This window comes from Chiloscyllium plagiosum, chromosome 30 (assembly GCF_004010195.1).
Source record: "Chiloscyllium plagiosum isolate BGI_BamShark_2017 chromosome 30, ASM401019v2, whole genome shotgun sequence".
Lineage (NCBI taxonomy): Eukaryota > Metazoa > Chordata > Chondrichthyes > Orectolobiformes > Hemiscylliidae > Chiloscyllium > Chiloscyllium plagiosum.
In genome coordinates this window covers 30,975,057-31,001,416 of record NC_057739.1, presented here as the reverse complement: position 1 = coordinate 31,001,416, position 26,360 = coordinate 30,975,057, and the positions used below count along the sequence as shown (strand labels likewise).

The window sequence follows — 26,360 nt, the reverse complement described above, 5'->3', positions numbered from 1 at the left end:
AATGGCCAAATTCTGTTTCTTAAGGTCTACTTCAGTAGAAAAATAAATTGTATTCTTGAGAGGAAAAGATAGTTTAATCTTTGATCATATTGTTTTAGTTTGGTTGTATGAGTGTCTACTGGCTGTGTACAACATTTAGAGAACGACACTCAGACCTGGGTAAATAGTGAAGCAATAAACTAAGGAAGGCAGCAACATGAAACCTGAACACATTTGAGTGCATTGCCAGATTGCATTGCAGTGTATTGCAAGGCAGTAGGCGCAATCTCTAGCCTTGATTTGGAGAAGCCGGTGTTGGACTGGGGTGTACAAAGGTAAAAATCACAACACCAGGGTTATAGTCCAACAGGTTTAACTGGAAGCACTAACTTTCTGAGCGCTGCTCCTTCATAATCTCTAACCTGTTGAATATAAAACTCAGGAGCTTACTGACTTAGCCATGAGAGTTCACTTTCCATTTAAAAGATCAAAGCAGTGATGTGGGACCAAGGACGCTGCTGATCGGATGACTTCTTTCTGAATTCTGTTGTAGATCCCAACAAGTGCATGGAGATCCACAGCATGATCAGCTCTGGTCATGTAATGGGCAATTCATAACTGTGTATAGACTGGGACTTCTCTTGATCTGAAATAGAAGAAGCTTACAATATGTTCAAAAGGTTAAAAGGGAGCTTTTAAAATGATCTGGCTGGCAGCTGCTGTGAAGAGCCACGTGCGGTCCTCAGTCAGGAACTTTCTTCAGGATCATGGTTTATTGCTCCATAAAAATGAGGCTTTGGCTGAAACTTGAGAAGCTGGGTCATTTGCTAAAAACCACCCATATCAAGGAAGTCCACAAAGTTAAAAACATGTTAATTAAAATTAGAGAATAAAGTGAGGATTAGGGGACACGTTATTAGCTACCTTAACTTGCAAAGAGATTTCAGGCAGAACTCTGATTCCACATGCAGCCAACTTCATGACAAGTAACAGTACAAAGTGTAAGTCAGAAACCCAAAGCCCTCAAATGTCCCTTCAAGCACTGAACTGAATGGAAACCAGTCATCTCTGTCCATTACACAAGTCCAGCAGTAGATTTATAAACAATAAAAGGTGTACGGAGTTACATAAGAGTTATGCAATATCCAATCGCTATCACTATATTGACTATGTCAAATCAAAATCACAAATGATCATATTTTGCAACAACAAACTGAAATTCAACATTTCATTTTCTTCGAGCACCCTTTCATTATGGAATGAAATCTTCATTTACAACAAGAACCTTTCAATTATATCTGGTGGGTGGTTAGGAGACCAAGAACAAGAGGAGAGAAGGCTCTCTCAACACCAGACACAAGTCTAGCTTACATCATTTCCTGGCACTTGCAACAGCACATTTCAAAACATGGCACGTGGTCCACATTGTCCAGCCTTTTCACTGGCAGCTGGAGCTATTTTGCATGAATATCAACCCATAGCATGATTAATTTCCCTTTAGTAATCAGAAAATAAAATCCAGATATATGACTTACCCAAGTAAGGGATGCAGGGAACCATCCTCAAGCTGCTGATGAATTCACGCATTCTCTTGTAGTTGTCTTCTTTAGTTACTAAATAGTCCAGCTTCTCAAACGTAGCTTTGTCTTTTCGACTGACTAGCTGCAGAGTACGAAACAGACAAAGTTCACTGATGAGATCCTTATGAGCCAGAAGTTAAATTAAAAATCATTTTGCCAACAATAGGTTTAATGATCTAGGAATAGATAGCAATAAAAAGCACGAGGTGAAAAGTAGCATCTAAAAAGGTGGAATGAATTAAGGTCAAGTACTTCTTGATTGTTGGGAGGTGTGGGGAGGCAGGCACTAGATAGTGGCTTCTGCACAAAGGATCTTGTGCTAAAGGTACTTGTTGTGCAGTGGTAGTATCCCTACATCTGGGTCAGAAGATCTGGGCTGAAGTGTCACCTGCCCCAGAGGTCTACAATGTGTTTGAAACAGGTTGGTTAAAACTATTTGAGGTACCTTGTGATGCAACTGGAGTCTGACTCCCAATCATAAGATGGTGTTCTCAAATGCCATCACACTCTAAAGCTTTCACAGCATCTTGGATATTCGGGTTTTGCCTTTTAAAAGGGGCAGTGCATTCGTTAATTTGTTTATTAGCTTTATTACTGTCCTTTAGGACAGTCAATTAATTAATTTGTTCACTTGTTTATCCTTTACTGAGAGAAGTATATTACAACGTTCAGCCTATTGTCATAATTGTTGGATGACCAGCCGTACTGCACATAATGTTCTACATGCTCTGTTTTATTGCTCACTGCAGCAATAGACTTGATGCCACCATCCTGTTCCAATGTAGGGATCTACAGGACCTATCTGGTCTGGTATGAAGACAGAACACTTGTAATGAGAGAAAGCTCTTGTGCTGGTTTATTGCATGATAGTAAACCGTGTACAAGGTACACTGGTGTGACTGACAATGTGACAAAGACCATTTGGAGGGCAGGTCACCCTCCTACTCATTGTTCTTCCATCAAATTACATCAATACGAAGACTGTTGCATAAGACAATCATCAACATTAACTCTTTCAGCCCCTCATACAACGCAGATAGCTTTTTAAAAACCTCCTGTTGGAAGCTCAGTAGATGCAGGCCTGGTCAGTTCTTGGCTGAGACACCACCTGGGAATTTAAGGTGCAGTAAGCTTTTGCTTCCAGCAGAGGCTGCTCATGTCACCACTGTCCACATGGACTCTGCCACACAATTGTCAAGCCTTCCCAAGGAACATTATTATAATTTGACAAGTTTCCTTTGTAGTTCTGTTTTAGTTACAGAGGCAGTTTAAAAGGCTGTTAATGAATTAATTTATTTATTTGGTTGTAGTTTACTCAGTGGAGGGTAAAGACTCAACTCTCTCAGCCCTTTGGGTTCCCAGGGCAGGCTTTAGCAATTCCCAATTAGGTCAGTCAGTAGCTTAACAAGGTTTTTAACTCCATAGTCTGCCTCCAGTTGGTATACTGTGTACAGTTCTAGAATCTACATTATAGAAGAGAAGTGATTGAACTGGAGAGGGTGCAGAGGAGATTTACCAGGATGTTGCCTGGGGTGGAGAGTTTTAGTTATGAAGAGAGATTGAATAGACTGCAGTTATCTTCCTTGGAGAACGGGAAACTGACAGGGGACATGACTGAGATGTATAGAATTATAAGGGGCATAGACAGGGAAGAACTTTTTACCCTTGGCAGAGAGAACAATGATCAGGGGCAGGGGGGTTGGTTAATTTTAAAGTAAGGAGCAGGAGGTTTAGAGGAAATGTGAGGAAAATAACCTCTTACCCAGGAGGATGGTGGGAAGCTGGTACTCACTGTAAAGATTATACAGGGATAACACCTCATAACCGTTAGGAAGTATTTAGATGTACTCTTTCAATGCCAAGGCATACAAAACTAAGGCCAGGTGCTGAAAAATGGGATTAGAATAGTTAGGTGGGTGTTTATGACTGGCAAAGATGTGATGGGCTGAAGGGACTTTTCTGTGCTATAGGCCTCTAGGCTACTAGGACACATTGGCCTGAGTTTTGCCTACAGCCATACCAGTCTGAAAACACCAAATCTTAGAGAAAAAGATTGGAGTTTATGGGTTTATGCCTGGTTGGTAATTGAATGGGTGATGACCTGGATATAGCAGCTCCACGCGTTGGGTGGCTGTAATCTACAAGAGTTACTGTATACTCTGGCTGTTTTTTTTCCAGTAAGTGGTACCAGACTGAAACGGAATAGTTTCTTTTGGAAAGTAAAGCAAAAAGAGAGAGAGCAGACTTAGTGATGACATGTACAAGGAAAGAATTGATATTTCCTTTGTGAATGACAGTGTCTTGTCCTGTTGTAGTTGACAAAATTGAACTGGAGTAATGTTGCATTTCTTGAGATCAAACCCGGTGTTTTGGAATCTTGAAAGTTAACTGTACATTCTCAATGTCTGCCAAGAAGAGTGTTACAAATTATATGTATAAGTACACTGTGGCTGGAAAAATACATCAACCACTTTCGCTTACGACAAACAGGAAGACTAGAGTAACTCCAGACACCGACTAAAACCTCATTCATGCCAAGGTACATTAGACCATGTTTTAAGCATTTAACACATTTTTGGAACAAACTGATTTTGAGAAGTTCATCGACTCAGCTTGAAAGCTCTTTTTCCCCTTTATCTTGCAAAATGAAAATTGAAATGCTACTAGCTCATGCTTCAAATGTACAAATTCTGAAAAGGTGCACTCACACAACTCTGTGACAATTATTCCTTTCCTCCCACCCCCCAATTTGCAATGTTTCTGAGAATCATTTATCATGTCAGCTCTTTGGGACCCTCCATGCTTAGTCTGAGATGCAAACTTCAATAATATAATTAGGTGGGTTGCTAACATTTCACAACAGAATTTTGAATATTCATTTATTAACTTTGTGCTGATCTCAAGTTACTGAAGGATCCTCGTCACCTTTGCATCAAACACCGGTTCCCATTTGCTAATTGAAAATGCACAAGGATTTAGTGGCTGTGCCCAGAGTATCAAACACAGCAGGTCAGGCAGCATCCAAGGAGCAGGAGAATCGACGTTTCAGGCATGAGCCCTTCTTCAGGAAAGAAGGGCTCATGCCCGAAACATCGATTCTCCTGCTCCTTGGATGCTGCCTGACCTGCTGCGCTTTTCCAGCAACACATTTTCAGGTCTGATCTACAGCATCTGCAGCCCTCACTTTCTCCCCAGAGTATCAAACCTTCACTTCAGAACAACTTCACACAGAACTCTTCTGTTCCCCAAGTGAATTTGCTTTAGCTGCATGAAGATATGGATAAAATATACCTCATTGTGCAAATGTTCAGCCATCCAGCATCTCTTTAAGCAGCTGAGGATTAACATTTATTCGATAATTCTCCTCAGAATCAGGAATACTCTATAATGTTAGACACACTATATAAACACAAACTATTGTTAGATTTTCTAATTCATGTTATATTATGGACAGTTTGAGGTGGTACATACAAATCTCCTCAGAACCCCAAGCTTATTTACAGTCTGAACAGGTGGTAAAGTTTGTTGAGTGAAATTCAAACGTAAATCGGAATGCTGAAATGTCAATTTCTTAATCAAGTGATTCAATTTTGTAATTTGTTTAATAATTGAAATCGCTTGTTTAAAATTCATTCACAAACTATACACTGAAGAGAACGTGCTATAACATGTGAATTGTATAACTAGTAATTAAAACATAGTCCTTGGTTTCACTGCTATTTTTCTCATTTTAGAAGGATCTGTTAAACTGATGCAAATAATTTAAATTTAAAATCATAAGGAACATTATTTTATTAATTTTTTCTCAAAAATGTTTTTTAAAGTGTTAGAAGTTCACAATTGTCTTAACCACATTTTTCAAAGCGACCTTCCCTTTGAAAGCAGCACTTTAATTACAGACAAAAAAGAACTGACTAGTTACTTTACCTTTATAGCCATCAGTCAGTTGTGGATATGGCCAAGACAAGATGTTGCAGCTCAACTTACGCTTAAGTTGGCAAAAATCCATGATTAGTCAGATAACTTAATCTTATTTTGGACAGGCTTGATAGACCAGGTGGTCTTTTTCTTATTGTTAAGTTGCTGCATAAACTATTTGATTCTCAGCAGAGACAGGGCAGGGGTGACATTAAATCAAGAAAAGGGGTCTGGCAAAATTGGAAACCAAATCTCTCTGAAGATTTAGTGGCTTCCCCAAGCAAATTATTGTCAACAGAAAATTGTCAATCATACAGCATGTTAACAATTGGGTAACTTACAGATTTTCTTTCCTGAAGTGGACTTTGCTGCAGTCTCAATTTAGGAAGAGTTAACCTACTGACAGGGGGGAAGTTGATCAACTAAATGGCTGAGTAAATATAAAGGGGATGCAGGTGGTAGGATGTGTAGAATCAGCTGTGACTGAGCAGTCAATGAAGGCTGTCTACAAGGGAAATTTGTCTTGAGCTCTATTTCATCAAAAGGCATTGATCTGAGTTGACATACAGTACGAGATACTCTCACATGACAGCTGATCCAATTGCTTCAACATGGTCCAATGTATAGACACTGTAAGCTATGCACAAACAGAATGTGTAACAGTAGGATTCAATGTAATAACAGAGAAAAGGGAATTGAAATTTATTACCCAAGTAATTCTACTACAAGGCAATAACGAAAAAAACTTCTATTTCTGAACTCAACCCAGACCATAAGATGTAACGTTCAACCTCAGGATAGGAAAATCTCACTCTACTTTCCCCACTGTGTGTTGACCATGGACTTCAGTTAGGAAGACAACAATCTCATTACTTAAACTGCTGATATACTTTTAAAGAATAATTTATTGTGTGAATTTTGACTTTAGAAAGTTTAAAAAATTGGCCTTGTCTTTAGTGTAGAAAAATAATAATAATAATGACAGGGGTGGAGGGGAAGTCAGAGAACATAGCCAGTTAGGATTAAAATGAGTAGAGACATTTTCACGCAGAAGAAATCTTTGGAGTTGTATACCAGAGGCTATGTGGAAGCCCGGGTATTGAGTATGTACAAGATTGAGGTTGATAGATTTCTAGACGTTATTGATATCACTAGATATGGGGATAGCCTGATAAAATCGTGTTGTTGAGGTTGATGATCGAGAGCAGCACAGCAGGATCACGAGGTTAAATGGTCTGTTTTTCTTCTATGATCCTACGTTCCAATGAGAAACACTGTCCTTACAGCTAAAATGAACTCAAAATGAACAGTACATTGATTTTAAAGTCTTCATTCCTCTTGCTGTGAAATAACACTTACATCACAGAAAATATGTAAGTATTAAAAAGCAACACCTCAAACAAAAAACTGCTTGTGCAACACATTGAGAGTATGATTGAAAATGCACCGCAAAAGGTCACGTGCAATTATGGAGGTTTAGCTGTCCTTCATACAGCAGTCACTAAAATAAATGGCTTGTTTTCTTTGAGCAGAAGAAAATATGCTAAAGACAACCAACCCAAAACTCTATTGGAACAGACAGCAATGTTCAGAGAGTTCAAACTTGTACATGAAGGATTTAAAACCGGTTAGTTTGACAAATATCTATGCCACTACTAATTCACTGACATGCTACATTCTTTGATCAAGAGTTCTCTCTGGATAACTGTATTCAGAAACCCTGAGTTTTGTAGCACTCATGTTAACTTCTTCTCCCATTAAACATTTGCTAATAACTAACCACTATTACATCTGTTTGCACTATATTTTACTACATCAAACATATTGGGAGTGACATTGCACTGGCTTAACCTAACCAAGGGCAATATTGGTTTTGCCTCCACAAGTCAACGTTTGAAAACAGATTCAATTATAAAAAATAAATTCAGTCCACTCCGATGGTTTACACACATCTGGTCTTTCACCAAACCAGAAATCCTACTACACCGTCGCCGATGCCCAGCAAGTCACTCCCAGGTTACCAGGCTCTTTTACCGTGTTCAAATGAGAGTTTGAAATGCCTGAGCTCCAGCAACATGAGGTAAATGCTTCAGTCATTGGACAGATACAAAGCAAGGATATCAGTTAGCTCAACAGCTGGTTTGCTATGCAGAGTGACACCAACAGTGCAGGATCAACTCCCAGATCAGCTCAGGTTGCCACTAAGGTCCCACCTTCTCAACCTCACCCCTCGCCCAAGTTGTGATGACCCTCAGGTTAAATCACTACCGGCTGTCTCTCTCTAATGAGAGTGAGAGAGACTATGATCACTTTCCTTTTACTAACAAAGCCAGGGAACATTGCGGAATGCAGAAACAGCACACAAATTTCCCCCTTGACAATTTCTTTCTAAAAAGGTGCGACATGATCAGATATTCATTCAGCTAAGGAAAAGTAAGCATTTAGTACAATTCCATCCAATGTGCCGTCTAAATAGTTGGAAGAATGGAACTGAATATAGCAACAGTGAAGTCTAACATTCTGAAACTTCTCAATTTTTTTTCCGTCATACAAGCAGAAATTGTGACATTAACCACTAAAATCTGGTTTTGATTTAGTTTGGAAAATCCAGACAGTTCATTCATAAAATTACAATGGCAGCTGCCTATAAATAGATAATAATTTAATATTTTTGGATGCGTCACCTCTGATCTCCCTGTCCACATTTAGCTCAATCCCTGGACCCTGTCTCATTCATCCTGGTTACACAGTCCAGGAATGCCTAAACAGCACTGTAATGAGAAGCATAGATAAATTGGGATTACAGTTAATGGAAGGCATGATACAGGCACAGAAAAAATGGCATGATTGAGGCACAAGAATCATACACATTCCAGAAATTGTCATTTGAAAAAGCAGAGTAATTGAACTCTTGGGAAGTCAAAAGGATGGAATATTTCTGAACAACAGGATTATTGTCAGAGTGCAATGAAGAAAGTGTCATGAAGAGACAGGCAGATATATCTAGGAAGTTAATATTTCCAACACACACTTGATAAAACAAAATGACCCAGTAGCAAGTAAAGACTAATGAACTGGAGTACGATATATTTATATGCACTGTCAATGTGGCAGACCCTATCAAGGCAACATCGGTTTTCTGTCCACAATTCCACATTAGAAACATATTGATTATTTTTATTTTAAAAAACCAGTATCATTTAGTGGTTTAGCCATATCAAACTGGTCACAAATTGAACTTGCCCTCCCCTACCGCCTGCTTGTGAATAGCAATGTGAATTCCTCTTTACATTTAGTGAGTGCAAGCCAGTGAAACAAACAGCAGCAAGATTTTGAGAGTTTAGAGATAAATACATTATTTGCTTTCACACACTTATCCAAAATTAAATATGACATCTCTCACACACACTGTCTCTATTGTGGCTTAGTCTAAAGGGATTACAGATGTAAAGTTTGGTTTCAGTTGAAGGCGAATTAGAGTCGTTTACTCATGGTTTGTTTCATTATGCCTGTGTATACTTCTAAATAATGCTGAACCTCTTAACCCTATTAAGAGACGTTTAGAAACACCAGTCTTGAGATCGCTGTGGAGATAACTGCTGAAGGTGTGCTCGAAGCAATCTCTGGTAAGTTTGCGCTTTGGTAAGATAAGTGAGTCAGAAAAAGGATGGAAGATGCTGTTATCCAATCTGTTGTATTTTACCAAATACAGTAACTTAATTATTTCAATTAATTCCATTACTGCAATGTCAGAAACACAGCAGTGAATTTGTACACAGTAATTGCAATATGGTTTTCACTAGATAACCTCCTTCAGTTGATATTATTTGAAGAATACGTATTGGATGGAACAACTCCTCTCAGAATGGTGTGTTAGATATTATAAATCTATCTGCACAGGCAGGTGGGCATGGAACGGTATCTTAGCAGAAAAAAAAAGGCACTTCTGACACAGTGGCATTACTAAAGTACTTCACTGAAGTTTTGTCCAAGATTAAGTATTCAAATTCCTGGAATGGACTTCAGAGTACAACCTTTGACTCAAGAGTTAAGAGGGTTATCACTGAACCATAGATGACACCACTGGTTTTGTAAATGAAAAGCAACTATATGAAATTGAAAACAGGTGAAATAGTGATAAATAAAGCTAGCAGAAGGGCACTGGAACACAAAATCAGTAAAATGAACACAGCAAATAAGGTAGAAAATAAATTTGAAAACAGCATTGAGAATTAGCCTTTTTCTTTGCCATAAGCTGGACTTCTCTCTTTCAGGCCTTACAATGCTGGCTCATTGCCCAGGTCTGATTCAATGTCTTGAATTTGTATTTATTTATTTAATTCATTTGCAGCTGCTCAATTCCGATTTACCCAATTTCATCTGATGAGATCACAGTTGTTTGATTTATTTGCACAATTAAAAAGGCCCATTCACTTCTGAAACCTTGCAAAGCTGACATAATGCCAAATTGTCTTCCTGCAGTTTTTCCAAACCCACCACAATAACTTAGACCAAATTGCACCTCAAACACTGCGCTGTATATTTACAAATAGACATCAATGGGAGTGAATCGTGGAGTCTAAGATACACACAGCACGTCAATAGTGAGAGGACAGAGAGGAGAATGTGTGGAAAACTTAGAAAAGTTCTAAGCAAGTGTTGCTCAGGTACAAAAGCAATGTGATAAAAGAGTTGCTCGGTGCAGGAAATACATACACTAGTAAGAAAATATTTTTCTAAACTGTCTAACAGGCACATATTGCCAGTCCTTCTGACCTGTGCTCCTGACATTGAGTTTGAATTGAATAAATATATTGCCAGTTTTGACATCAAACTCAATTAAAGTGTAAAACACCTGAGACTTTGTTTATAATTGTGGTGTAAAGTGTAAAACAGCACAGTGGCAGAACATTTAAAGGGCATATGGTATAAGAAACAGCACATCATCTAATCTGCTTAGCAACACAATTGGAAATCGGTGCATACATATGAAAACATCTTTTGTCCAGCATGATCTTACTGGACATCAAAAGGTGAAAGTTGGAATAAAAGGAAAGCTAATCATTTCTGCTATTTTCTCTTACATTGGTCATTGGGTTGTTGTCCAAAGGAAGCAGCCAGAAATTTACAAACAACCAAACTACAGAAGGGGCTGAACCTTATGTTTTATTTGGCTAAGCAAGAGTTGTGTTGAGTTGAGTTTATTGGAGGGATTCTTGCTGTAAGGGCGAGCAAGAGTTCTTGTTGTGTCCTACAACACCCTACCTCATCAACTGCCTGTCCTCATCTCGATGATGATATCCTCATATCCAATTCTATCCTCATCTTATCATGCTCTACATCCAGAGCAACTTGCTACTCAGCAGATATCTGCAGAAAGACCTGCATCCCTTGTTCTCAGGCCATCCTTAAAAGGCCATTGTGCATCCAGACAAGTGTGGCATTACCCTTCACTGCAACATACTGACACGACAGCCACACTGCGGACTGCACGTAACCTGTGTAGCTGACACTCCATCTCACACATAATTCCGTTCTCTCCCGTCAACACCACTTGGATTACCCGTCACACTCCATCAAAGCACCCTCTCTAGGTCATCACTACTCTATTCCCAATGTCCAGTGGATACCCACAGTTTGTCCTTGTCAGGTACAGCTACATCACATAGAAGCAAGCAGTCAGACAATTTCAACCATGAGATTTTATTTACAACCAACAAAAGGGACCAGAAAGAAAACCAATAGCAGCAATGCAAACCATTCACTGCCAACCATGACCAACGATTGTGTTACAGCCCCAGGTTGCTGCTGTTGCCATTGTTGTGGTGAGTCTCCATTCAGGAAAAAAAATTATTTTTTTTTGCATTTGAGGGATCTGAATTTCACACTTTTTTAAAAAAATGGGAGTGGTTTGTTTATCTCAGGAGTTTTGTGTTTCAATTTTTGGCAGCAGTTATTCACTCTTACAACAACTTGCTGTCATACAGCATTTCTAACATTGTGCAATCTCCCAAGACATGTAGGTTTATACATTCATAAAATATAGGAGCAGCATTAGGCCATTCGGCCGGTCAAGTCTGCTCCACCACTTGATCATGGTTGATATGCTCCTCACCCTATTTTCCTAAGTTACCAGACATATCACGTCACACTTGACCACGAGGTGTTTTCAGGACAGTTAACCATGAGTTGAGAGGTGGCCATGTAGAATAACTTAAAGGAGGAGGAGAAGGATGCAGATTAAAGGAGGCAATTTCACAGCTTCGGACCTTGACAGCTGAAGGCGTTACCATCCGGTGGAAACTCGGAATGTACAAGGGGCTGCAACTGGAGCTGGTTAGAAAGCTAGGAAAGGCCAGGTTACAGAGGTGGGTTGATCTAAGTACCAGGATAGGAATTTTAAATCCCTGATTTTTGTCAGACCAAGTGCCAGTGTAAGTCAGCAAGCGATAGGTGGACAGGAATGGCAATGGTGCCATTCACTATCAATGTCACCAGCGTCTTCACCCTTAACAGTTCAGGATTGAAGATGATGCAGTAGCACCTTTGCTCTGATTTCTTTTTGTCCAAAGTTGAATACTGATTACTGAGTTATACACCATCTCCAAACCAATGACAGGCAGAATATTAGAGGTTAAAATGTATTTCCTCATGTGGAACAAATGTCTCCGAAGAACTTAAGAAGAATGTGTACAGAAAAAAGGGGTTTCACAGGAAACGTTTGGGAATACTTTGCAGGCAATAGGTTGCTCAACATTAAGCAGATGTTGTTTAACCACTCTTATACTCACCGGTAATCTGTCAAATGACTTATCAGTTACAGTTTATATAAGATAATAAAACTCACACTATGAGATTTATGCATTCCAGTACTTTGTGTACTTTTTACAACTTTGGCTCAAAGGTAGACATTTACATTTTCATAATTGTGATAGATATTTTTCACTCCACTTTGTGTAATGCACTTCATTCATCTTAGTAGCTGCACCATGTGTCAGATAACACTCTGACTGCAAGATATTTTCCAGATGACATCACAATTAAGTGCTTTTTTTTCCCTTAAAATGTCTAACCTCAAAACGCTCCGGAGAGATGAATCACTCAGCATGGAAAATGTAAATTTATATTTTGTTCCTTTTTTCATACACAGTGATGTTATTAATGCTGTTTCATGTGGGAATACAAAGAATATCTGACCTTTCGCTGAGAAGATTATGGGAAAAACACATCGGCAGCATAGACCATGTTCACATACCATTCAATTCCAAAACACAAAAACAAGATAAGTACATCAAGATGCTTATTTGAGTGCCTCAAACAGTTCTTCTTCAGCTGACCAAAAATTTAGGTTTTATTGCAGCTTATCTTCCCTGCCCCACTTAAATGTATTTGCTTCAATTTGTCCCTCTCTACTGTTAAAGCTCTCAATCCAAAAATATTGGCTTCCCCACTCATCCATTGACTCTTTCTCTTTCAGATCTCACTTCCTTTTTACGTTGTTGTCAAATCCCAGTTGCGGACTTCTCCCTTACTCTCTCCTTTGCAATCCGCTATGGATTTTTGTAACTTGTCTCCAGATAATTCTATACACTGCTCACAAATTACACCAGTGTTTAGCAATCATTGAGGTGTTCATCTTCAACACCATCCTAAACTTCTACATTTACTCAAGGTGACAAGGGCACAGAAAGGTCACTTGGTTACTGTGTCACCAAGAGTGCCTCAGTAACACCGCTACTAACCGACATGATACAGAGCCAGTCTAACAGCCACTGCAGCTGGTGAGGGAACCAACAAGAGAGAAAGCATCCCTGGACCTCACCCTCACTAATCTACCTGTCATAGATACAGCTTGCTGCACAGAATCGGTAATAAGACTCCGGTTATGCTTTTGTGCTGAACAATTCTCCAATCTATCCACAACATAATGAGTAGGAATGACAATTGCACAGTACTTGGGGAAATAAAGTCTCATCTTCACATTGAGGATACCCTTCATACGTGTGGGGCACTACCATTGTACCAACTGGATAAACAGCAAGCCTCTTCCCTGAGGTGGGGAAGTCCAGAACTAGAGGGCATAGGTTTAGAGTGAGAGGGGAAAGATATAAAAGAGACCTAAGGGGCAACATTTTCATGCAGAGGGTGGTGTGTGTATGGAATGAGCTGCCAGAGGAAGTGGTGGAGGCTGGTACAATTGCAACATTTGAAAGGCATCTGGAAGGGTAAATGAATAGGTAGGGTTTGGAGGGATATGGGCCTGGTGCTGGCAGGTGGGACTAGATTGGATATCTGGTCTGCATGGACGAGTTGGAACGAAGGATTTCTTTCCATGCTGTACATCTCTATGGCCCTATAACTATCCTAGCCTCAATTTTTTTTTAAATTGGCACGTGGACATGGATGGCTGGGCCAGCATTTTTATTGCCTGTCCTTAGTTGCTCTTGAGAAAGTGATGATGAACTGTCTTCTGGAACCACTACCGTCCATATGCTATAGTTGACCCACAATGTCCTTAGGGAGGGAATTCCAGGAATATTTCTAAGCAATAACAGGGCAGCCCAGTACTTCAGTACAAAAGATAAGGCTGACGTATTTGCAGTCTAGATTAGAGTGGTGCTGGAAAAGCACAGCGGGTCAGGCAGCATCTGACAAGCAGGAAAATCGACGTTTCGGGCAAAAGCCTTTGATCAGGAAGGGCTGAGGATTTTCCTGCTCCTCGGATGCTGCCTGACCTGCTGTGCTTTTCCAGCACCACTCTAATCTAGACTCTGATCTCCAGCATCTGCTGTCCTCACTTTTGCCTGCCTGACGAATTTGCAGCCATCTTCAGCCAGAGTTGAAGATCCACTTCAGACTCCTCTCGAGGTCCCTTGCATCTGAGATGCCAGTCCTCAGCCAATTCAATTCACTCCAGATGACATCAAGAAATAGCTGAAGTTACTGGATACCACAAAAGGTCATGTGCCCTGATAACATCCAGCAATAATATTGCAGACTTGTACTCCAGTATTATCCATGCCCCCAGTGAAGCTATACTAGCACAGATACAACACTGCACCTCTGTCCAAACAAATGCAGAAAATTGCCCAGCTGAGTCCGATATACAAAAATCAGGAAAAGTCCAACACAGTAAGTTACCATGCCCTCAGACTTCTCTCAATCATCAGCAAAGTGCTGGAGGGGGTCAGCAGCAGTGTTGTTGAGTGGAACTTGCTCAACAGTTTCAATCAATCAGCTTCTGATCTCATTATAGATTTGATCCAAACTGGCAGGTGGGACTAGATTGGGTTGGGATATCTGGTCGGCGTGGACGGGTTGGACCGAGGGTCTGTTTCCAAGCTGTGCATCTCTTATGACTCTATAACAGATCTGAATTGCAGTGACTGCTGTTGGCTTCAAGGCTGCATTGGATCAAGTGTGTATCAAGGAGCTCTGGCAAAACTGGGATGAATGGGAGTCAGGGGAAACCTCTCTGCTGGTTACAGTCATGGCACTTCACACAAAGGAAGATGGTTGTGGTTGTTTGAAGTCAGTCATCTCAGTCCATGGATATCTCTGCAGGAGCTCCTCAGGATAGGGTCCATGGCCCGACCAACTTCAGCTGCTTCATCAATGACCTTCCCTCCATCATAAGGTCAGAAGTGGAGATGTTTGCTGATGATTGCACAACATTCAATACACAGTGGCTCAATGGTTAGCACTGCGAGGGACCTGGGTTCGATTCCCATCTCAGGCGACTGACTGTGTTGAGTTTGCACATTCTCCCCGTGTCTGCGTGGGTTTCCTCTGGGTGCTCTGGTTTCCTCCCACTATCCAAAGATGCGCAGGTCAGGTGAATTGGCCATGCTAAATTGCCCACAGTGTTAGGTGCATTACTCAGGGGGTAAATATATGGTAGGGGAATGGGTCTGGTTGGCTCTTTGGAGGGTCAGTGTGGACTTTTTGGGCCAAAGGGCCTGTTTCCATGCTGTAGGGATTCTAATCTAAAGTATGATTTTGGGGCGGCACGGTGGCTCAGTGGTTAGCACTGCTGCCTCACAGCACCAGGGACCCGGGTTCAATTCCCACCTCAGGCAACTGTCTGTGTGGAGTTTGCAGATTCTCCCCATGTCTGCCTGCGTTTCCTCCCATAGTCCAAAGGTGTGCAGGTGAATTGGCCAAGCTGAATTGCCTGTAGCATTAGGTGCATTAGTCAGGGGTAAATGTAGGGGAATGGGTCTGGGTGGGTTGCTCTTTGGAGGGTCGGTGTGCACTTGTTGGGCAGGGGGGGTGCCTGCTTCTACACTGTAGGCAATCTAATCCACGACTCCTGAGATACTGAAGCAGCCCATATTCATAAGCAGCAAAACCTGGGCAACAAAGGCTTGGGCTGACAAGTAGAAAGCAACATTTGCATCATACACGTGCCAGTCCTAACTCGGGGCCCTGAGGCCAAATCCTTTCACTGAATAGGGACAGCAGATTTCCTTCCCTTCAGTGTATCAGGTGAGGTGGGCTTTATTTCCAGTTGATGATAGCTTGATGGTCATAGATTTTATTTTATAATGAATTAATTAAATGGGTAAATTTATTTCATTTAAATTCCACCAGCTGCCATAGTGGGATTGTAATCCATGACCCTGCAGCAATAGCCTGAGAGATGTAAAAGGGTTAATTTGTTCTGCTGACACATTAAAAATTGGATTTCAGGGGGTGGGGGTTCTGTCTTGCAGGCAGGATGCGACAATCTAATCATACTCTGTAAATGCTGCAGTTTAAGGAATAACCTAATCACTTTACATTGTTTTTGGATGGCATGTGACAATGTGGGAGAGGCAGGGGGTCATGTCTTGCATGCAAGACTGACGGTGATGTAAAACCCTGTATAAAGGGAGGATGGTTCCCTTGTTCAGGGAGCCTTGCTTGACACATTCCGCACGCATCACGAAGAGTGTTAATTGATCCTCCAAAGGCTTGTACTTGCTGAAATAAGTCGTGGCTGTTCACAGATGCTGGTGTATTGCAGTCTCATCAAGTGTGTAAGAATCTCAAGAAGGGAACCCAACATTTGACGACAAAAGTGGAATTCCAACACATATGGAGTTTCTAGCCAGATTGAATAAGAGATCGCCTGTGTGACGGTAACGTGAGACAGAAGGGCCCACTAGGTAAGATTTACCTGATCTCTGTCACTAAACCTAGCACTCAGTCGACCCCACTTCCCCTATGATTATGTAGTGATGGAATCTCCGAGATAACTTCTGCACTTTTACGCTGAATTCATCGCAGGGAAGTTACAGTCCCCCTGGACCTCAGAGGTTAGAATCCTCTAATAGTGGGATTTGAGGCTCTGGAACATGGTATATAAGATAAAGGATAACTACCGTGTCTGTCTCAATCACCCTGCCTTAGAACAGGTGTTAAGAGGATAAATCCTCCACCAGAAAGGTCAGGACCCTGAAATGGGTGTGGAGACAGAGGACACTGAACTAGTACATAGAGATAATTTAGGAAGTTGAAACTGAGAAAAAGGACAGACATTGGATAAGTTGGGTGTTCGAACCCCTTTGCTTCGATTATGCCGAGATAAACCCCAAAATGAGGAATGGTTCAGGCGCCTGTCAGGATGTTTAAATCAAAAAATTGGGAAATGAAATTTGGCCGATAGGAGGAACTTGGGACATAGATAAATGTTTAAAAGCAGAGGATGCACTTTGGAAACTTAATACAGGGACTAAATGGAAAACTTTAATATCCACATGGAGAAAGACAGCTGAGGAAATAACAAATTAATCTCAACAGGCCAGCTGGGAGAATAACGCACGTCAAACAGGGATTAGTGTGTGTGATCATGAGGGAAATCCTAAGTCTTGGAAGGTGCTGAAGAGTCAGTGTGAGGATTCTGATAGGAGTAGAGCAAAACAGGAAAAACTGACCAAGGAAAGGCAAAAGAAGGGATCAGGGTTGAAACGCCAAGCTGGACGATCAAGTGGGAATAAAGTGGAGGCACCTCCTGACATGTCTCATCTGCCAATAATATTTCAAAATAATGACACTGATGACCAGCTATTGTCGCAATGCAGATTTCTGACCTCCCTGGGGACACCTATTCAGAACTCACTATATGTCCAAAATCTCCTCAAAGCCAGCCTCCTCCCCAAGCAACTGGCCATAATCAAAAGTGCTGCCCATGTAATGGACAATATTGACATCAGCAATGGCAATGCCAGAGCTGATCGAGTAGCCAAAGACGTGGCAACAGCCCACAAATCCATTGTGCCCTCCATGAACCGGCACTAAATCAATCACCTCCCTTAAAAACAAAGGACATACCCGACACTGTCACTGTGCAGCGTTTACAGGGGGACGCCCCTGACCCAGAAAAACAAATATGGAAGACGCATGGGTATTCGCACTCTGCATCAAAAGGCCTTTGGATCACTCCAGTTGGCCAAGTGTGTATAAAACTGATGTTTGTTACCAATGCTTATTGACTGTCTTTATACTGATACCCACCTTGGCAAGGAGGGAAAGAGACAGGAAATGCAAAGATACTTTCAGCAGCTAACATTGATATTCCTCCATTCACAGGTAGAGCATCCCTTCAGACCACTGCCCACCCCTCCACAACCTGATCCAAGTCCCACCCCACTTACCCAGCCCCCTGGAAATAATACTCAGCACCAAGTCATGTTCCTGGGAACCTTGCTCAGCGCTTCCGATAGACAATTGACCCTGGCACGTATCTCACCCATTTTGGCGACCTCTCCCAGCACCAGCACCACCTGCCCAGAATAGGGGGACACAACGGACTCAATCAGCTCCACAGTCATGAGCACAAAACGTGATAAAGCTAACAACAGTGAAGAGGAGGTTGGGACACATTTTGTCAATGGTCTTCCTATAGACATTAAACCACGTGAGCTTTACCTTGTCTTTCGATCATTTAAAGAATATGAAGGTTCACTGATCAAGCTAACATCGAAACAGCCAGCTGGCTTTGTTATATTTGACAGCGGAGCAGGAGCAGAAGCAGCAAAGAATGCATTAAACGGCATTCAATTTGATCCCAAAAATCCTCAGACTGTCCGATTGGAATTTGCAAAAGCAAACACAAAGGTGGCCAAAAGCAAACTGTTGGCTACACCTAACCCCTCAAATATGCACCCTGCGTTGGGAGCACACTGCATTGCACGGGACCCCTATGACCTTGCAGGAACAGCATTGATCCCTGGATATCCAGAGGCCTGGGCTCCCTATCACTGTTCACATCAGAACTGACCCCTGCCAGACTGAACTTTGTTTTCAGGTTAGACTTTATTGAAGGAGATTTTGGATAACTGGCTTGTTTCCATTCAATGTGAGGGGGTGGAATGGTCACTTAGGACTGTGGATTTAAGAACTTTACTGGTAAACACTTTTTTTCCATGTGGGAGGATCCTATCTACTGCATGGGCTAGTAATTTTTGTTGTTATAATCATTGTGTTGTGTCTCAATAACTTGGTTAAATACTGGCTGTAAGATTCTTATGAATAAGCTGAAATCGCCTTTTTCAGCCCTATTTAATTGGTTATCATGGAAGGGAGGGAATGAAAAGTTAAAGGGTTCATTTGTTCTGCTGACACGTAAGAAATGAGATGACCCAGGGTGGTGTGTTTTTCTGTCTTGCAGGTAGGATGTGACAATCTAATCATATTCCATAAATGCTGCAGTTTAAGGAATAATCTAACCTCACACTGTTTCTGGAAATAATCTAATCACTTTACATTGTTTTTGGGTGGGATGTGACTGGAGGAGTGGCAGGGGGTCATATCTTGCATGCATGACTGACTGTGATGTAAAACCCTGTATAAAGGGAGAACGGTTCTCTTGTTCAGGGAGCCTCGCTTGACATGTTCTGCATGCGTCGCAAAGAGTGTTAAGTGATCCTCCAAAAGCTTGTACTTGCTGAAATAAATCATGGCTGCTCACAGAAACTGATGTATTGCAGTTTCATCAAGTGTGTAAGAATCTCAAGGAGGGAAGCTGGACTTCTAGATAAATGTAATAAATACAGAATGTTGTGGATGCTGGAATGAGTCGACATACTGGACTCGATCCATTAACTTTGTTTCCCTCTCCACAGATGCTACCAGATCTTCTGAGTTTCTCCAGCATTCTGTGTTTGCCCTGGGTCACAGCACTATTAATGGGGAGGGTGCAATTTTACCAGCTCGCTTCTTTGTCTGTCGAGTAGGAAGCCAGGAGGCAGAAGGTTGGGAGGGCTCTCCAAAACAAATATATTTGCAAATATATGCACATAACAACTAGCTGTGTATTGAATAAGATGAACCTTTGGATAATTATAATTGCAATCAGTTGAAGAGAGATTGGCAATGGTTCTCTTGAAGGTTTGTATTTTGAATAAAAAGTGATCTTGTGGCAGCTACAACTATGCCCAGTGAAAGCTCAAATGAACCAAATTTTGGCAAAATAGTTTTGCTGATGGCAGTGGCTTTAATATCACGTTTTTTTAAAAAAATGACCACTCACCAATAAACCTTGACACGGCCCAAAGAATTGCCAGATGACAACATGAGACCATGCCTTCATGTCTGGGGACTCATTTAGGACTCAGTTTAGCTGATAATGATCTTGTTAATCCTTTGAGAACTACAGTTGCCATTTTTCATTCATAAAACTATCACATGTCAATGATTACAACAGAGTGCCAACAGCTAAAACAATTTCTCCTGGCTGTCTGCCCTGACATTTATTGATCACGGTTTACAAATTCTACTGACTAAAGTCTTAAGAGACATTTGAAGGACAAATTTCAATTGCTGTTCAATTAATATTTATTTTTAATACAGTGAAGTAACAGTATATAGGTTTTCAACAAAGTGAGCTAGAATGTGCATTAATTCACTATGTTTAGGTTCATTAGATCATTGCTAAGTCAAGTGGATTCCTCACCCTACGCAAAGGATATTTATTAACTTAAAATACACTACTGTTGTTTTTACAATGAACATCACCAGGATGAAGCAGCAACAATTATTCCTTTGAACACATTTGAAGAATTTTCCATTTACTGCAAACTTCTGTCATATCAGTTTGCTGGATGGAATTCAAGTACAACAAGATTGATTCTCACTCTCCTGCCTGGGGCTAGAAACTTGAGCTGAGGCTGAAGGTATAGCACATAATTCTGTCTCTCTCCCTCACACACATACGCACCGTTGCCTTAGAGTCCGTTTCTAGCATGGGGGTAATTTGGTATTTTTTCATGTTGCATTGAATCAACAAACAGCAGCAATTCAATCATTTACCCCAAGTTAAAAATGCTTCAAATATCACAAAACTGAATAATAGCCAAAATTATGTTGAACTTGTTACTTGTAAAATTGAATAAAACAATTTGTAGTTTTGTACTTTACCTTATTGTAGTATGTCTTACTGTATACACCATTGATTTAATCTCTTCAAAGCAAATCAAACCAATGTACAAAGATAAAAACATCAAAATACTTTACGCTACAAGTTACATGATACTAATGGCAATTGATGATGTTTTGTCTCACCAATGCAACATTCAGTTCTTTCAAACACTTCAGATCAATCTGAGATACTGCATTGGAACACGAGGAAATGCACGAAGTTGAATGTTGCTTTAAGTTTTTGCACTGCCTGGTTGCCCACTACTGGTAACTGCTTACCTGTTCTCAATGTCTTGTAGTTGACTGACGTATGGACCTGACAATCTCCCCTTTGCTTCCAGCCAAAGGAATGGTCTCAGGTGCCACTTATAGCACTCACAGCTTGACAGCCGGATTGTAACCATGTTGGTGGACACATTTTCTGGGGCCCACAGTATGCCCGAGAGCTATACCAGTGTTCCCTGGCCAATGTCTCTGTTGCGGGCTTGCTGCAGTGCCTCAGCAAAGCTCAGCACAAGTTGGAAGAACAGCACCCTGATTTTCCGCTTGGGGACCCTGCAACCTTCAGGACGCGATAATGAGTTCAATCATTTTGGGGTCTGAGCAGCTTCTCTGATGTCCTTACCCCAACCCCCATGCACCAGGCCTGGTCATTACATGGGTTGCCACCACAAACCACCCATTGTCAGACACTAACGGTCCCCATTAGCGGTTCTTCCTTCTCCCAGATTACCCTTTACTCATTTCTTTATCTGCTCAATTGCTTTTTGCTCTTTCTCTGGGCTCCACCTCCATCTTTAATTTACTTCTTCCCCCTCCCCTTCTTTATATATATTTCAATTGCTGTTTAATTAACATTTACTTACCTGAAACAATAATTCTGCTTTCTCTCCACAGATGCTGCCAGACCTGCCACATTTTTCCTGCAATTTCTCATTTTGATACTGTACCAGAGTTGCTGCTCAATTTGGGAACCACCCAGTTTCCAGGTCAATATCTTTCATTTCTAGTGCCACAGAAGCCCAAGTAGCAGCACCTTGTGTTATCCAAACTCAGCACAGGCAGTTCAGAAGCTGGTAATGGGTGCTTCAGTATTGGGAAGGCAGTGACATAGTGATGAAGCAACTAGGCCAGAATTCCAGAGCCTCAGGATAATGTTCTGGCAACCTGCATTCAAATTCCACCATGACAGACAGTGAAATTTTCATTGAATAAAAAACTGGAATTAATAAAAGCCTGTCCAATGGTGACCACGTAACTATTGTCAATTGTCAAAGAAAAACTAGCTTATTAAGCGCAATGTCTTTTTGGGAAGGGAAATCAGTGGCTCAGTGGTTTGCATTGCTGCCTCACATCGCCAGGGATCCCGGTTCGATTCCAGCCTCAGGCAGCTGTCTGTGTGGAGTTTGTACATTCTCCCTGTGTCTGTGTGGGTTCCCTCTGGGTGCTCAGGTTTCCAAAGATGTGCAGGTTAAGTGGATTGGTTATACTCAATTCCCCATAGTGTGCAGGCTGGGGGGCTGAACTATGGTAAATGTGGGGTTTACAGGGAAAGGGTGGGATACACTTCAGAGGGTCGGTGCAGACTAGATGGGCCAAATGCTTTGTATGTACACTGTATGGTTTCTATGATTCTTACCTGGTCTGGTCTCGCGATCCACAGTAATGTGGTTGATTCATAACTGCCCCCTGGGCAATTAGGGATAGGCAATGAATACTCACCTGGCCAGGGATGCCCATATCCCATGAATAAATATTTTCCTAATCAACCTGGTCAGAATGTTCCAACACACACCTGGAGCAGATGGGATTTGAACCTAGGTGTCCTGGCTCAGAGGTCAGGACAAAACATGTGGCGCTGGAAAAACACAGCCAGTCAGGCAGCATTCGAGGAGGAGAGTTGACATTTCAAACATAAACCCTTCATCAAGCCTCAAAAAGTCAACTCTCCTGCCCCTCGGATGCTGCCCGACCGGCTGTGCTTTTCCAGCACCACACGTTTTGACTCTGATCTTCAGCATCTGCAGTACTCACTTTTTCCTCAGAGGTAGGTTCCCCAGCCCAGCCCCCATGAATGAATATAAAAATATCCATTTTAGACAGCTGCCAAACATTTTTCTTCTTTTAACATCGCTAACTCAGTCACTGCACGTTTGTCAGTTGTTTCTCAGGATCCCAGGGCATGGGTCTCCAGAATGGGAACTTGATGTCCCATTTTAAAAGGTGCAACATCCACACCAATTTCTTCCCATTTTACGGTTGTGTGTATAATGTGCGTTCAGAGCAAAGCTTCAAATTTAAACTTTCAAAGGGCTTTAGGCAAAAAGCTGTATCCTATCGGCAAAGCTGCAAAGTGACGTCAGCTTTGAAGGTTCCTCAGCTCTAGCCTTACATCACAGCCTGACTGAGCAACACAATATGATACTGCTCGAATGGAGAAGTTGAAATCTGGTCAATCCCTCCAATCAGTTAAAATTTCTATAAAACTCTCTTTTTCTTCTCTCATATACCAGAGATTACTACTACTTTGATGAAATGCAGAAGGATTGTGCAATGACATCCATCACCTTGAGGGTGCTGTCCATTGGATCTACCATCATCTTATTTTTCTGAACTGAAGACAATAAAAGCTCTGCCATTCCATTGTGCACTTACACGATTGTGTCTGTCCTTTCCTGTTGGGCCAATGTCCTGATGTGATTCAAAGCATTTAGTGGCTAATGAGATTCCCAGTCATGAAAGAATAATAACAGACCTTCATGAGTGCGACACTCAGAACCAAATCAAAGGGAGGCCCCTCAGTTTACTGCATATTCACAGAGAAAATTAAATGAATGAATAAAACACACAGTCTCTTGTCACCAGGTTATTCTGCAGTGAAATGGAAAACTATAGTAATCAAGTGTTAAAATGTGCTGCCTGGGAGATCTCTTTAACAGTATTTGATACAAAAGTAAAAGTAACAGTCCTTTTTAACTAAGCAAAGAAAGCAGCTGTTTCTTTGAGAGCTTTGTCATGCTTCACTCTAATGAGGCTCCTTTGATCCTCATTATCCATTCAGTTTTCATTGGCTTGACAGTTTTATGCAACAGTAAATTGGAACAAATCCCATCACCAAAGAGTTTTAACTTCTGGCTGTCCTTTTAACAAGAGATATCAAAAGAGCTATGACAGTTCAAACAGAGGATGTAGGCTGCAACTGGTCGAATGATCAATGTTGAAAGCATTCCAAGTACATAACAAAGGACTCTGTACGGTCAGATATTGAGAGCTGACCCTACACAACCATAAACATGAGATAACCGTACACAATGCTGCAGTTTACAGATGCCAACTGAGCACTGAAAGGATCTGGCGGTTTAAACATGCAAACATAGAGTGATTGAAAACTAACTTGAACCCTCAGGTCGCAAATTTTTAAGATAGGCACAGGAATTGTTTGGCGTTTACGTGAAAATAGGCCTAACTTTAAATTGGATTCAACATGAATTGTACACACACACACACGCACGCACGCACGCACACACACACACAGTGTGACAGATCTACTGTAACTTGGTGTCCTTGCATCCTCAGAATGCACGCTGAGGAAGAACTCAGAGTTGGTTACAAAGATTCACCGATAAGGACGGCAGCGGAGGCAGATCCTGGAGGAGTATGGATGAAAGGGGAGACACTAATAAAGGCCTTTGCTCCTCATGGCTCCACAGTGGGCAAACCATTGAACTATCCTGATAGAAACAGCAGTCCCTTTCGAGATCATTTGTTTGCCAACAGTATAAAGATGGTTTCCTGGTGGGCAGGCACAGGCTAATCTCACAGATGGCCACGAAACAGTTTTTTGGCTCCAAATTCACCAGTCAGCCTAACACACATTTCAGGGAGCTATCCTGGTTGGCCATGGGACTTTAACCAGTTGGCATGAAGTGCAGACTTCACACACCATGTTCAACTCTTCAATGTCAGATGATTTGATTCCTAGAGCATTGCGTCACAGCTATCAAAGCATATCCAGCGATGTTTTCTTTTGTCCAGGTTTCAAGCAAGTAATCACATTTCTGCAAATGTTCCTCTAATAAAAGAAGCTGTTCTTCCATATCCTGGAAAATGGAACTGATAACAGCATACCCGATTAAGGCAGTCGGTTGTGGAATAGTCTTTAATGCTTTATCAACCTGAAGGAAACTGTGAGAACAGGAGCAAAAAAACAGCAGCTTGTCTCATGAGCTGGCAAAGCAAGTGGATTCTCTAAGCCCCAAAGTCAAAAACCATCCAGCATTTATTTAATTTCTGTTGATTTTTGACAAATAATCGATATCTTGATTTTCGCACCTATGTGAGAAAATAAACACCACTCACAAGGGTCATGAAGACTACCCTGATAGCAAAGCAATATTCAGATTACTACAAATTGTACAATGCATCACATAACTTTCCAACTTGCCCATACCAATTTCTACACATTATAATTATTTAATATTTGTTACTATATCCATTCCAAAGTAACGTTCTTAAAAGTCAAAATCTTTCTCATTTCTTTCTTGTCTGTTGCCAACAGTTCAAAAGATAAGTTGCCGTGGAACACCACCTTTGTATTTCCTCCATCTTTAAATATAAACTTCATTAAGAAGAGGGGAAACAGCTTGCCCGATAAGTCCCAAAGCCTTTTACAGTCAATGAATTAATGCTTATGGGTGGTTATTGTGGTTATACAGAAAACATGACAACAAATTTGTACACAGTAAACTCCCACAAACAACAAAATGTAATGATCAAATAATCTGCTTGCTATTGTTTTTTTTAATAGATTTTTTAATTGAAAATTTAACGTGTTTACAAAATAAAACTCAAAAAAAACCAAGTATAAACATTGATATACAATTAAATCTTAAATAAATAATAACCAAAACCTATCAAGCAGAAAAAAAGAAATACCGAGAGAAAAAAAACTCAACTAACTTACAACTAACCAGAGATGATTAAATCTCTTACACTATTCAAGAGAAAAAAAGAACGACGGATAAAACAGAAATTAGGTCGTGATATACATGCTTGGAATGTGTTAACAGCAGATCATAACTAAACCCGTATTCGTGCCAGATTCCTCTCCTGAGGGGCCCCGGACCAGCCAGGTTCACCCTCTCGATTAAATAAAGGCTCTGGTTAGGATGACCGAGATATCTGTATTTGTGTAATTCAAGAAGGGCTGCCATATTTTATGGAATAATTTGGTTTTTTGTCCTGGTACAGGGGGAGTATATTCCATAATTATTCTGTGGTAAAAACAATGACTGCAGATGCTGGAAACCAGATTCTGGATTAGTGGTGCTGGAAGAGCACAGCAGTTCAGGCAGCATCCAAGGTGCCGTAAAATCGACGTTTCGAGCAAAAGCCCTTCATCAGGAATAAAGGCAGTGAGCCTGAAGGGTGGAGAGATAAGCTAGAGGAGGGTGGGGGTAGGGAGAAAGTAGCATAGAGTAC

General features: G+C 41.1%; 1 protein-coding gene across 4 annotated transcripts in view; it reads right to left on the bottom strand.

Annotated features, from left to right (window-relative positions):
- LOC122564867 (ras-specific guanine nucleotide-releasing factor RalGPS1-like) overlaps positions 1-26,360 on the bottom strand; it is a 706,864-nt gene that overhangs the window by 439,218 nt on the left and 241,286 nt on the right. For all 4 annotated transcript variants that reach the window (XM_043720237.1, XM_043720241.1, XM_043720239.1 and 1 more), the window contains one exon: positions 1,515-1,641. In XM_043720237.1, the coding sequence (XP_043576172.1) occupies positions 1,515-1,641 (127 nt within the window). The remainder of the gene's footprint in view (positions 1-1,514; positions 1,642-26,360) is intronic.